Raw genomic sequence first — 14,902 nt, forward strand, 5'->3', positions numbered from 1 at the left:
TGGCATAAATCTCCAAAACATCAGATATGCTGATGACACATTACTCTTAGCTAAAAGTGAAGAAGATTTAGAACAACTTTTCAAGATTCTGAAAGAAAAAAGTGAACAAAGAGGGCTGAACATCAACAAGAAGAAAATAAAAATTATGGTATTCTTCAAAGACAAAATACCCCCAAATGCAAAATTGTTCTTGATGGTGAAGAAATACAAGTGGAGCAGTTCAACTACCTTGGCAGCATCCTAACACAAGACTGCAGATGTAACACTGAAATCAGAAAATGGATTACAGTGGCAAAGAATACATTTACAGACATGTCAAGTACCCTCACAAAAAAAAAACTATCAATGAACACAAAGAAAAGACTCATGAAATGCTACATATGGTCCATCTTGACCTATGGATGTGAGTTGTGGACACTGATATGAAAACAAGATATGAATCGCCTGGAAGCAATGGAGATGTGGATTTACCATAAAATGAAAAGAATAGGGGCGGCACGGTGGTGTAGTGGTTAGCGCTGTCGCCTCACAGCAAGAAGGTCCTGGGTTCGAGCCCCGGGGCCGGCGAGGGCCTTTCTGTGTGGAGTTTGCATGTTCTCCCCGTGTCCGCGTGGGTTTCCTCCGGGTGCTCCGGTTTCCCCCACAGTCCAAAGACATGCAGGTTAGGTTAACTGGTGACTCTAAATTGACCGTAGGTGTGAATGTGAGTGTGAATGGTTGTCTGTGTCTATGTGTCAGCCCTGTGATGACCTGGCGACTTGTCCAGGGTGTACCCTGCCTTTCGCCCGTAGTCAGCTGGGATAGGCTCCAGCTTGCCTGCGACCCTGTAGAAGGATAAAGCGGCTAGAGATAATGAGATGAGATGAAAAGAATATTCTGGATAAAAAAAGAACAAACGATGAAGTACTGTAGTTGGTCAACAAAACAAGGAACCTCATTTGAACTATCCGCCAAAGACAATTGAGGTTCACTGGACATATAGTCAGAGAAAACCCAGTTGAAAAATTATGCATTGAAGGAAGAGTGGAAGGAAGAAAAAGTCAAGGAAGACAAAGACAGAACCTTCTGCAGAGTCTGGCATTGGAAACAGGTATGAAAGCTGTGGACCTGTTATGGTTGGGCATGGGATAGAACTGGTTTCAAAAACATGGTCATCAATGTCAGATTATATAATGTCAGACTCTGATTTGGCATTTGAAGAAGAAGACGACACCAGATACTTTCTTGTGTGCATGAGAAACTTAAAAAAAAAATAGTTTACATGTGTCCCTTTAGGGTCTCTGTAGGTGCCAGAGGAGCTGGTTAAAGTGTTTTAGAAACTGCTGATCTCCTTGGATTTTCAAACAGTCCCTAGAGTTCACACAGAATTTGGCAAAAAAATAAACAAACAAACAAACACAAACAAACATCCAGAACTCATCATTCTGCGAATTCATGTCAGAGGTCAGAGGAGAATCACCAGGCTGGTTCAAGCTGACATTAACCACTATTTACATTAAAGTGCATATCCTGGACCAATTTTTTTTATATGAAAGTATGTCCCTTTACACACTCATCCAGAAGGGTAATTTTGCACAAGGTCATCTATCTACAGCAGAAAAAAATAAAATAACAAAACGTGTCTGGAGCCAGATGACATTACCTGCGGAACTGCCAGTGGGCTGCGAGAGCTTGCACAGTTTCAGTGCACAACCTGTGTAGACCAAGTTTAGCAGCTAGTGATTTTGCATTGAAATATGGAATTGTCACCTGAGTGCAATGTTACTTCACCTTTGGATGAAGAATATAATGAGATGTCAGAATTATTTCTTACCCTGGCAACAGTCAACTTGTGAATTGCCGATTTTCTTGGTCTTTTTCTCAGCTCTGCTTTGGTCCTTGGCTTCCGGGTGCCTCGCACAAAGCGCTCCCATTTCTCTTTCATTGTCCTGTCTTTTGGAAAATGATGAGTACTAATCCCATCAAGATTGGTGTTGCTACACCCTCCTACGATACACCTGTTAACCAGTTTAATAATTACGTGATAAAGTTGAAGAAATTTGCAGAAAACCACCAGGTCGTTTTCTCATGAACAAACCAGCGCTGACGTAGGATTCAGAGGGAGGCGTCCCGCACGCAATGTCACGAAAATCAATGTTTGCCGGGAAATCCAAATGCCAAGTTTTTTCAGAGGCGGACAAATTCGCCTCAAATGACTTGATTTCAACTGAATTTTTCTGGTATTGCGCAAAGTAAAAAAATTGCACAAAATGCAAAATGTGACAGATATTTGACCAAAGTTTAATATAAAATAGGAGAATTACATTGATCTTGCTCCTGAATTTACCCGTGATATGCACTTTAACCAATGTTTACAACTATGGTGAGCAGAAAAGCATCTCAGAACACACGTCAAACCTTGAGGCAGATTGGCTACAAAAACAGAAGAGCACATCCGCTTCCATTCCTGTCAACCAAGAACAGGGATCTTAGGCGACAATGAGTATAGACTCACTGGACAATTGAAGGTTGAAGAAAAAAAAGCAGTGGTTTTCCAACATTTAATGATCCAGTTTAGGTGAACCTGTGCCCACTGTAGCTTCAGACAACAGGTTGTCAGGAATGACAGAATCAAAATCACTGTCATAATCTATAAACTTTATAAAGCATGGTAAAAACAAGAAAATGTAAGGCTCTAGACCTTGCCTTTTATTGTGTGTAATTGTGTGAGGAGTGATGGTAATAGAATTTTTAATAACCTGTTTTTGCACTGTTGTTGGTATTTTGATCATTTTATGCCTTTTATACAGCACTTTGGCTCGATACCTGCTGTTTGAAATGTGCTTTCCAAATAAATTTGACTTGACTTGACTTGGCCTGGTGTAAATATGAGGAAAAAGGACAAGGAGTAATGAAAATGCTGTTACTCTTGTGAGATATCATTTAAATTTAATCAAAACCTTCCCATGGAACCCTCTGTTAAACATCGGAGATGCTTGCTAGCATGAACAGTGAGATGTGAGCTTGACTCTGCTGTGTAAAAGTGCCAGTATGACAGAACGTGGCGTGAAGTATATATAAATCAAGTGGCTTGGGGAGGCGATCAGTTATCAGGATATTGGAATGGAATGGAAATTAATCTTCTGAATGAAGTACAAACAAAGCACACAAGATAACATTATTTTGTGTGATAACAGAGAAGCATACTGTTTCTGTCACTTGTGTCACTATGCTGATTTTACAATTAATTAAAATAGATCTATAAAATGTAATGCAGAGTAATGCCATTTTGTTAACTGGAAGGTAGAGGAAGATTTCCTGAAACAATCTGAGTAATAGTGAGGCAAAGATGAGCAATCACTGATCAAAATATTGCAAACTTTGTCTAGTTGAGAACAAAAAATGCCAATGAGCCTAAAGGAACAACTCTTATTGGTGAAGTGATGCAAACAATCTGACACACTCAAAAGAGCTGGAATTATTGATCAGGTGCATGAAAGATTCCTTATATTAATCAGGGAAAAGCTTCGACCTGGAGGTTTTAAATTGAAAAACTTCTTTTCTTTTTTGTCTATTTACTGAATAAAATAGACACTGCTCTTGATAGATCTTACAAAATACAATGTCGTGCAGAAGTATTCATCCCCCTTGGTGTTTGTCCTGTTTTGTCGTATTACAAGCTGGAATTAAAATTAAATTTTTTTTTTTTTTTGGGGGGGGGGGGGGTTAGCACAGCATGCCTACAACTTTAAAGGTGAAAATTGTTGTTTAATTGTGACACAAACAATAATTAAGATGAAAAAAAAAACAGAAATCTGGAGTGTGCATAGGTATTCACCTGCCCAAAGTCAATACTTTGTAGAGCCACCTTTTGCTGCAATTACAGCTGCAAGTCTCTTGGGGTATGTCTCTATTAGCTTAGCACATCTAGCCACTGGGGTTTTTGCCCATTCCTCAAGGCAAAACTGCTCCAACTCCTTCAAGTTAGATGGGTTGCATTGGTGTACAGCAATCTTCAAGTTATGCCACAGATTCTCAGTTGGATTGAGGTCTGGGCTTTGACTAGGCCATTCCAACACATTTAAATGTTTCCCTTTAATCCACTCCAGTGTAGCTTTAGCAGTACCGTATGTTTAGGGTCATTACCCTGCTGGAATGTGAACCTTCATCCCAGTCTCAAACCTCTGATGGACTCAAACAGGTTTTCCACCAGAATTGCCCTGTATTTCATGCCATCCATCTTTCCTTCAGTCCTGACCAGCTTTCCTGTCCCTGCAGATGAAAAATATCCCCACAGCATGATGCTGCCACCACCATGCTTCACTGTAGGAATCATGTTCTCAGGGTGTTGGGTTTGTGCCACAAATGGCATTTCCCTTGATGGCCAAAAAGATCAATTTTAGTCTCATTTGACCAGAGAATCTTCTTCTATGTGTTTGGGGAGTCTGCCACATGCTGTTGGGCAAACTACAAACATGTTTTCTTCAGCAGTGACTTTTTCTGCCCACTCTTCCATAAAGCCCCACTCTGTGAAGTACATGGCTTAAAGCGATCCAGTGGACAGATACTTCCATCTCCGCTGTGGATCTTTGCAGCTCCTTCAGTGTTATCTTTGGTGTCGTTGTTGCATCTCTGATTAATGCCCTCCTTGCCCGGTCTGTGAGTTTTGGTGGGCGGCCTTCTCTCGTCAGGTTTGTAGTGGTGCCATATTCTTTCCATTTTGCTATAATGGATTTAATGGTGCTCCGTGGGATATTCAAAGTTTGGGGATATTTTTTATAATCCAACCCTGATCTATACTTCTTCACAACTTTGTCTCTGACCTGTTTGGAAGCTCCTTGGTTTTCATGTTGCTTGCTTAGTAGAGTTGCAGAGTCAGGATCCTTCCAGAACAGGTTGATTTATACAGACATCATGTGACAGATCATGTGACACTTTGATTGCACACAGGTGGATCTTAATCAACTAATTATGTAACTAATGAATTGAATTGTTTGGACCAGCTCTTATTTAGGGGTTTCATACGAAAGGGGGTGAATACCTATGCACACTCCAGATTTCTGTTTTTTTTTCATCTTAATTACTGTTTGTGTCACAATAAAACAACAATTTGCACCTTTAAAGTGGTAGGCATGTTGTTTAAATCAAATGGTGCTAACCCTCCAAAAATCCATTTTAATTCCATCTTGTAATGTGATAAATTAGGACAAACACCAAGGGGGATGAATACTTTTGCAAGACACTGTCTATCCCTAGCTTCATCAAATTTACCAAATTTGTTTTGTAAAATAACTAAAGAACATTCACAAATGTTACCATGCATATACTGTAGCTATGATATTAACTATTCGTTATACTGAGATGATATATTTAGTATCCTCTTCATATTTACCATTTCAATTTTACAATCTTTAAAATAAGTATAAAGGAAAAACCATTTACATGTTTAGAGTATTATAATCAGCAAAATCAATATCCCTAGTTCTCAGCATAAATGTTCACTTTCAATCATCCCAGTACTGCCCTATCTGCTCTTCCTTATCATAGCTTATGTGCACAGTTTGTGCTCTCCACTTTGGTTCCATTTTTTTCAAGCAAGTTCTGCAAATGAGAGTGGTTAAGTGGTTGAATGCACAGAATATTACTCATTTATTCACTCATTTATTGATTTTTTGTATGTTGTAATGCATAACTATTATTTAAAGTTTGGACAGACTAGATATAATATATATTTAAATGACATTTTGACAAAAGCTTTTGGCTGAAATTGGTTTCTATGAAAAATGTGTAAATATATAATTTTAATAAGCAGCTTTTACTTAAAATTAAATAATTTCTTCCTGAAACCTAGGAGAGGCAGCTACCAAGTGTATAGCTGGCCATATGTCTTGGGTAGAGCTCCCTCAGGAAACTGGTTGAAAAAATGTCAAGAGTGTGCAAAGCTTCATCAGAATTTAAGAATTTAATTCTGTTAAGAATTTAAGATGTGAAATTTGTGGTTGGTAGAAGAGAGCAACTGGACTTGCTTGAAAAGTCTTGAAGACGTTTCGCCTCTCGTCCGAAAGGCATCATCAGTTCTGTCTGTCTAATAGGGAGTATCAAGTATTTATCCTCTCATGGATCATAATAGAATCCAAATCAGAATGCTGATGGCTGCATTGAAGGTGGCTGATAGATGTCATAGACACCCACCTCTGTTCAGTGATGGTCGTTCCAGGCTGACAAAATTGAACGATCCTCTCTGGCTAAGATGTCTGCCAGTTTTCTGGAAGTCCTCTCATACTCCCGCACTAGTCGAAGGGAACTCATCCCAAAGTGTGTAGAAACATATCTGTGAAGATACTCAGTCGTCCAGGTACATAGTAATCTGTGGTTGGTAGAAGAGAGCAACTGGACTTGCTTGAAAAGTCTTGAAGACGTTTCGCCTCTCGTCCGAAAGGCATCATCAGTTCTGTCTGTCTAATAGGGAGTATCAAGTATTTATCCTCTCATGGATCATAATAGAATCCAAATCAGAATGCTGATGGCTGCATTGAAGGTGGCTGATAGATGTCATAGACACCCACCTCTGTTCAGTGATGGTCGTTCCAGGCTGACAAAATTGAACGATCCTCTCTGGCTAAGATGTCTGCCAGTTTTCTGGAAGTCCTCTCATACTTTTCAAGCAAGTCCAGTTGCTCTCTTCTACCAACCACAGATTACTATGTACCTGGACGACTGAGTATCTTCACAGATATGTTTCTACACACTTTGGGATGAGTTCCCTTCGACTAGTGCGGGAGTATGAGAGGACTTCCAGAAAACTGGCAGACATCTTAGCCAGAGAGGATCGTTCAATTTTGTCAGCCTGGAACGACCATCACTGAACAGAGGTGGGTGTCTATGACATCTATCAGCCACCTTCAATGCAGCCATCAGCATTCTGATTTGGATTCTATTATGATCCATGAGAGGATAAATACTTGATACTCCCTATTAGACAGACAGAACTGATGATGCCTTTCGGACGAGAGGCGAAACGTCTTCAAGACTTTTCAAGCAAGTCCAGTTGCTCTCTTCTACCAACCACAGATTACTATGTACCTGGACGACTGAGTATCTTCACAGATATGTTTCTACACACTTTGGGATGAGTTCCCTTCGACTAGTGCGGGAGTATGAGAGGACTTCCAGAAAACTGGCAGACATCTTAGCCAGAGAGGATCGTTCAATTTTGTCAGCCTGGAACGACCATCACTGAACAGAGGTGGGTGTCTATGACATCTATCAGCCACCTTCAATGCAGCCATCAGCATTCTGATTTGGATTCTATTATGATCCATGAGAGGATAAATACTTGATACTCCCTATTAGACAGACAGAACTGATGATGCCTTTCGGACGAGAGGCGAAACGTCTTCAAGACTTTTCAAGCAAGTCCAGTTGCTCTCTTCTACCAACCACAGATTACTATGTACCTGGACGACTGAGTATCTTCACAGATAAGATGTGAAATTGTTTTGCATTTAATTTTTTTTCTTGGTCACTGTGTAATTACTTATCATATCTATTATTTCATAGTGTTAATATCTTCATTATTATTATTATTATTATTATTATTATTATTATTATTATTATTATTATTATTATTATTATTCCCATAATGTCCGGTTCTATTCACTCACGGAGGCGAGTCCAACCCTTGGACTTTGGACTACCATGAGGGTGTGATGGATCTACTTGATGGATAAGGTCCTCTTTAATATGTGAACAGTGCCGAGGAGGACGAGTTTCTGGATTTCTTGTATCTTGATGTTACCAGGGATTTTGTTGATGTATTTTTCAATCCCTTTCTTGACCAGACCGAGAGCACCTATTACCACTGGTATAGCTGTGGTCTTCATATCCCACATCTTCTCAATTTCTATTTCTAGATCTTTGTATTTGGAGAGTTTTTCTGTAATTTTTAGAGAAGTGTTTCTTTCGGTGAGGACAGACATATCAATGAGCAGACAAACTCTTTCCTTCTTGTCCTTCACTACTATATCTGGTCTATTATTATTATTATTATTATTATTATTATTATTATTATTATTATTATTATTATCAATTTGAAAGCAGTAGTAAATGCCAAAAACCCTTCAGTGAGCATGAACTGACAGTGTATAATGTTGATAGTGTTTTCTCTTACACTTGCAAGAACACTCACAATGATGAGTAATATTTTTGTTCATTTATAATTGTATGTAACTTGTCTGATTTTATGCCTTTTTTCAAAAATAATTAAACTTTGCTTAGCAGTAGAAAAAAAATGTTGTGATACAGGGATAAGAGAACTGAGTGTCAGTAACACAAGATACTCATCACCTGATTGCCAAGTCTGTTAGAAGAGGAACTTATTAAATCTGTGTAAAGGCAGTGGCCCACCAGGACTAGTCAAAGACTGCTGCTATATAAAAGCTGATTTTGTGCAGTTCAGAAGTATTAAAAAGAAAGAAAAAAGTTATTCACACACACACACACACACACAGCTGCAACATTATGTTCTTTGTATATCTTCTGCATCGAAATTATATGGCAACCCTAAAATGTAAAACCTTTTCATGATACACATGACACAACAAATAACAGCTGAGATGATCAAGGATCTATCTAATGAGCCCAAGTATTCATTCATTCATTCATTCATTCACTGAATAATTATTTTACAGAATTCCCATTCATTGAGACATAAACCAAACGTGCATGCACAGCCTTTGACACACATGCACAACTTTATTTCAGAGTGCATTGAAAGTCCTATAGTTCGAGTTCAAAGTGTTTATTGTCATATGGACATGTCCTCTTGCGCAATGAAATTCTTAGTTTGCTCTCCATCATGAATGCCAATTACAAATACAAATAAATAAATAAGCGGAAGAAATAATACGAAGTAAAGGGAATGTAGTGCAAAATAAAAGCCAAAAAACAAAACAAAACAGTATAGTACAAAATAAAGGTAAATGTAGTACAAAATAGGCAGTATAATATAAAAATAAGGCAATCTCGGTGTGCATAGTTTATACCTAGGTACAGTACAGACACAAAAACACCAAGCCAATAAATAATGTTCAAATGTGGATTTCGGATAGAACTTGAGTTTTAATAGAAATGTTCTGTCCTAGAGAACACACTTGGCAAGTTCGCTGAGAAAAGCCTATAGAAACTTTTTGTTCCATTGGACACAATTCCGTCTCCTATAGAACCATGCTGAAATCTAGTTCTATAAAAAGTCCTATAGAACTTCTTTTTGCAGGTGTGCTGAAGCTTTACTTTTTTAAATGCACGCCAATGCATTATAAAATAAATGCATGATAAGGTCAATTATTTTGCTACTCACCTACGTTTCTCAGTTTACGATTCCGGAACACAGAAATGATGACCAGTGAATTTCCCAGCACATCGACCACAGTGGTGAAAATCAGCACGCTGGCCAGCAGCACTACTGCCCAGGCGGGGCGCGCGCGCCCGACGTGTCCCACTTCCCTGAGGTTCCTGACGAGAGGGACATGTCCTGACATCCTGAATAAACTCAAGCGACTCCTCGTCCAAGCTCATTCAAACAACCTGGAATATTGAAAACATAACATTTGCAGTTATTAGAATATGAATGCTTATTGTTGTTAACAAGAAATACTGCAAAATGTTGGACATACAGCAGGCAAACTGACTTTTGTTTACTCTTCATCGTCTGTTTAAGTTTGATCAGTTTACACTTTGGGGGCTTGTTTTGCATCACCCAGCCATCCTATTGCTTAATTGATTAATTGACTAGTTACAGAAGTGTTGACGCTCACATCCCTGCGCGAGCCTTGGCACGGAAATCCACGCACTGCTGTTTCTCCCGCTGTGCTCCTCTCCACGGATGAACAAAAGGCAGACCGGTTCCCCAAAGGAACATCCAACCATGCTTTTTAAATATTTTAAATAGCAGCTGTTTACGGGACTGTAAATCACACTAAACCGGAGAGAGGATTGGTTCTGTGCAGAGAGAGAGGGGCGGAAAATCACAAGCTTGCTTGTGCAGGAGTCTTAAAAAAAAAGAAAAGAAACCTTAATTCGTCACATGCACACTTCAAGTACAGTGAAATTCATCCTCTGCATTTAACCCATCTGAAGCAGGGGTTCGGTACCTTGCCCACGTCAACCTAACTGTCTTTGGATTGTAGGGGAAACCGGAGGAAACCCACGCAGACACGGGGAGAACATGCAAACTCCACACAGAAAGGCCCTCGCCGGCCGCTGGGTTCGAACCCGAAATCTTCTTGCTGGGGGGCGACTGTGCTAATCACTACAAGTGTGTTTATGATTAGTTAACTTGAGGCATCTCATTATCTCATCTCATCTCATTATCTCTAGCCGCTTTATCCTGTTCTACAGGGTCGCAGGCAAGCTGGAGCCTATCCCAGCTGACTACGGGCGAAAGGCGGGGTACACCCTGGACAAGTCGCCAGGTCATCACAGGGCTGACACATAGACACAGACAACCATTCACACTCACATTCACATCTACGGTCAATTTTAGAGTCACCAGTTAACCTAACCTGCATGTCTTTGGACTGTGGGGGAAACCGGAGCACCCGGAGGAAACCCACACGGACACGGGGAGAACATGCAAACTCCGCACAGAAAGGCCTTCGCCGGCCACGGGGCTCGAACCCGGACCTTCTTGCTGTGAGGCGACAGCGCTAACCACTACACCACCGTGCCGCCCAACTAATTTTGTACTAAATATATCTCATCTCATCCCATCTCATTATCTCTAGCCGCTTTATCCTGTTCTACAGGGTTGCAGGCAAGCTATGGGCGAAAGGCGGGGTACACCCTGGACAAGTCACCAGGTCATCACAGGGCTGACACATATACACAGACAACCATTCACACTCACATTCACACCTACGGTCAATTTTAGAGTCACCAGTTAACCTAACCTGCATGTCTTTGGACTGTGGGGGAAACCAGAGCACCTGGAGGAAACCCACACGGACACGGGGAGAACATGCAAACTCCGCACAGAAAGGCCTTCGCCGGCCACGGGGCTCGAACCCAGAACCTTCTTGCTGTGAGGTGACAGCGCTAACCACTACATCACCGTGCCGCCCAACTAATTTTGTACTAAATATATTTTAATTGTAATTAAATTGTAGAAAAGTGCAACTTGAAGTGTATTAGTGTACTTTTATGTGCTAAATTACACATAACTTTCACTTAAAGTATATTTTAGTATAATATATTTCTATAAAGTGTAATATAGTACAATTATTTTAAAGTGTGTTAAAAGTGTTAGCGTGAAAGCGTGATGTTAGTATACTTTTTATATATTTACAAAAAGTACAATTTGTGTAAGTACATTTTCAATATACTACTGAAAATATGAATATACTTCAAATACAATAAAGTACATTTATTTTTCACCAGGGGACCCCTGGCCTTACTAGGTTGCCCCGTCCTTTCCATTTTCTTGGATCTGCCCCTATGCTAATTCCTGGTGTAAACAGATCACCAAAGGTGCTACTAGTTTGGCTAACCTCTCTTTTGTGCCTTGCTTTGTTGCAAATAAAAAAAAGTCTCACATAACCAAATCATATAAAAATCTAGTGTGAGAGAGTTCAGTCAAAATTTTCAGCCCTGGGGATCTGCTTCCCAGCCTGACTCCATAAATGCACGGCCAGTAGACTCTGGTGACTGTCGTTGGGGGAGGGCTGGGGTCGGGACCTGTCTTTGGGGTGCTTGGGCTTTGGGGTACTTTGTCCTGATATTGTGTTGCAGGTCCCTGCTGGAGCTAAGAGGGCAGTGATAAGCTTAATCTTTGGGGCACACCTGTTTCTCTGTTTTTCAGAACACACAGTGCGTAGGTTCCAACCAGCACACAAAACCATTATTAATTATTCTTCTGCTCCCAAGGTCAACTTCTTGCTTGGTAGCACTCTGAACTCCTGTATCTGTTTCTATGCACTTTATTGTGACAGCGAGGGCATGGGTGTGCATCGGCTGTGAACGGCAAGGAGTCAGGTTGAAGCAGCAGTCAGGTTGTCTCACTGTTCCTCAGTCCCAGGTTTCAGCACCAGTGTGACACTCTCATGGATTAGGAAATGAGGGTTAATTCTTAACCCTAACTCACACAGGCATGCACAAAGTAGATTACAGTGTTATTGACACTAAAGAACAAACTACCCCAAAAATGCTCATGTGGGCAGAAAGGAACCATTTGGCTAATGTATAATAATTTCTGTAACCTAACGTTAGTTTGTGTTCACTAGTTTGTTAGAAAAGTCCAAAAGTTGACTTATAGTTTACTGAAAGTCAAATAGTTACTCTAAGGTGAAATATTAGTGCAGCTAAGGTTAGCCAGCTGGCTAGTTAGCATAGTTAATGTCACTAAATTATTGTTTTTCATTGTTCAGGGTTTTATTTGTATTTTTATTGGGCTGCAAAACAGTGAATAGACACTCCAGACAATAATAACCATGTTAAAACAGATAAAATGCTTTCAATAACATCAAACGTGTTGGAGGCTATTATTGAGTTGTTCGTCGCTGTGGTTCAGCAAACTGCTGTACAACTCATGGGAAAGAAAACTGTGTGTAAGTGTAAATCCATTTGGTCAGTGTAAAGGATAGTTTGTTTAGAGTGAGGATTTCCTGCTGTAGACACTCTGTGATAAAAAGAAAGGTTTCTGATTCATTGGACGATATGTGCAGATGTGTCTCACTGTCTTTTCATCTCTTTGCACACAGGAAGGCTGTTTCCTGCCAGTGAGCTCTATAAGAACACAGAGGAGAGAGACGATGAGGATGAAAACCTCAGGCCTGATCAACATGAGCAAGAAGAGGATGATGATGATGATGATGATGATGATGATGATATGCGTGAGGTGTTTTTGAGGACCCATTCTCTTCATGGACTCCAGTCTGTTTGAGGACCCCGTCCCCTTTAGGGAATTTACCTCCTTTGAGGACCCCATCCCCTTTTAGGACCCTGTCACCTTTATGGAACCCACCCCCTTATGCACCCCGTCCCCTTTGAGGAACCCGTCCCCCTTATGGAACTTGTCCCCCTTGAGATGCCCATCCCCCTTTGATTAAGCTGATCCCCTCGAGGAGGTCAGCTTCCTCCTCACAGGGGGAACACAGGAATGTTTGAAAATGTAAATTCCTTGACCCCATTGGTAGGTGAAATATGGCTCACATCCAAAAGGGATGGTGAGAGCAGAACTTGTTTCAATTGTTTACCAATTGCAGTGAAGGTGTTAAAACTGTTAGCAATTCCTTTGTTATCCCTGATAGTAACATCATCAAGACAGACTTCTTGTATGCACATGTAATGCTTTCTAGGAATCACTTTTTAAGGCAGCATATACTGCTCCAAAATCCCAATATACTTTTCTGTATTAACGTTGACATTACCTTTGTGAAGGGCACAGACACAACCCCATACCATTACATACCCTGGCTTTTAGAGTTGTTTCTGGTAACAATCTGGATGGTCCTCTTTATCTTTGGTGTAGAGCACACAGTGTCCATTTCTAACAAAAAAAGACCTGGAACATGGATTTGTCTGAGAACATGTTTCCACTGTGTGATAGTTCATCCCAGATGTCTTCGAGCCCAGAGAAGTTGATGATGCTTCTAGACACAGATAACATAAGGCTTCCTTTTTGCACAGTAAAGTTTTAACTGGTATTTGTAGATGTAACTCCGTATTGTAGTGCTTAAGTAAGGTTTGCCAAAATAATCCCAAGTCCATGTGGTTATATCAGCTATAGATCAATGACGGTTCTTGATGTAGTTTTGTTTGAAGGATCTGAGATTACGGGTGTTCAGATTAGGCTTGTGATAGGAAAGTCCCAGCAAAAGTGAAAGTTAAGCTGTATAAGACAGTAGTGAGACCAGCTATGATGTATGGATTGGAGACCGTACCCTTAACGAAGAGACAGGAGGCAAAGTTGGAGGTGGCGGAGTTGAGGATGTTAAGGTTTGCGATGAGAGTGACGAGGTTGGACAGGATAAGGAACGAGCACATCAGAGGGACAGCACATGTGGAGAGCTTGGGAATTAAGCTAAGACAGATGAGACTGAGATGGTATGGGTACATCCTGAGAAGAGATGCAGAGCATGTTGGAAGGAGAATGATGAGGATGGAGCTGCCAGGCAAATGAAAATGAGGAAGGCCAAAGAGGAGATACATGGATGTGGTGAGAGAGGACATGAAAGTGGCAGGTGTGGTAGAGAAGGATGCGGAAGACAGGGAGCAATGGAGGTGAAAGATCCACTGTGGCGACCCCTAATTGGGAGCAGCCAGAAGAAGAAGATTAGGCTTGCGCCCTTGCCCTTTATGCACTGAAATTCCTCTAGATTACTTGAATGGTTTAATGATATTATGCACCAAGGAGGGTGAAATATCTAAATTCCTTCCTATCGTTCTTTGTAGAACATTGTTTTTAAAAATGTCAATAATTTTCTCATGCCTTTGTTGACAAACTGGAGAGACTCAGCCCATCTTTGCTCCTCAAGGACTAGGCCTTTCCTAAATACTGCTTTTGTACCAAATAATGAATATAATCACCTGTTTATTTATATGCTTTACCTTATACATCCATCCATTATCCTTATCCTGTTCTACAGGGTCGCAGGCAAGCTGGAGCCTATCCCAGCTGACTATGGGCGAGAGGCGGGGTACACCCTGGACAAGGCACCAGGTTATCGCAGGGCTGACACATAGAGACAAACAACCATTCACATCTATGGTCAATTTAGAGCCACCAATTAACCTAACCTGCATGTCCTGGAGGTAACCCATGCAGACACGGGGAGAACATGCAAACTCCACACAGAAAGGCCCTTGCCAGCCACTGGGCTCGAACCCAGGACCTTCTTGCTGTGAGGCAACAGTGCTAACCACTACA

General features: G+C 40.7%; 1 protein-coding gene across 1 annotated transcript in view; it reads right to left on the reverse strand.

Annotated features, from left to right (window-relative positions):
• The window catches only part of mtnr1bb (melatonin receptor 1Bb), a 40,905-nt gene that overhangs the window by 21,993 nt on the left and 4,010 nt on the right, over positions 1–14,902 (reverse strand). Inside the window, exon 2 of the mRNA XM_060909619.1 lies at positions 9,338–9,508. Within this exon, the coding sequence (XP_060765602.1) occupies positions 9,338–9,508 (171 nt within the window). The remainder of the gene's footprint in view (positions 1–9,337; positions 9,509–14,902) is intronic.

The sequence above is a fragment of the Neoarius graeffei genome, chromosome 25, assembly GCF_027579695.1.
Source record: "Neoarius graeffei isolate fNeoGra1 chromosome 25, fNeoGra1.pri, whole genome shotgun sequence".
In the NCBI taxonomy this organism is placed as follows: domain Eukaryota; kingdom Metazoa; phylum Chordata; class Actinopteri; order Siluriformes; family Ariidae; genus Neoarius; species Neoarius graeffei.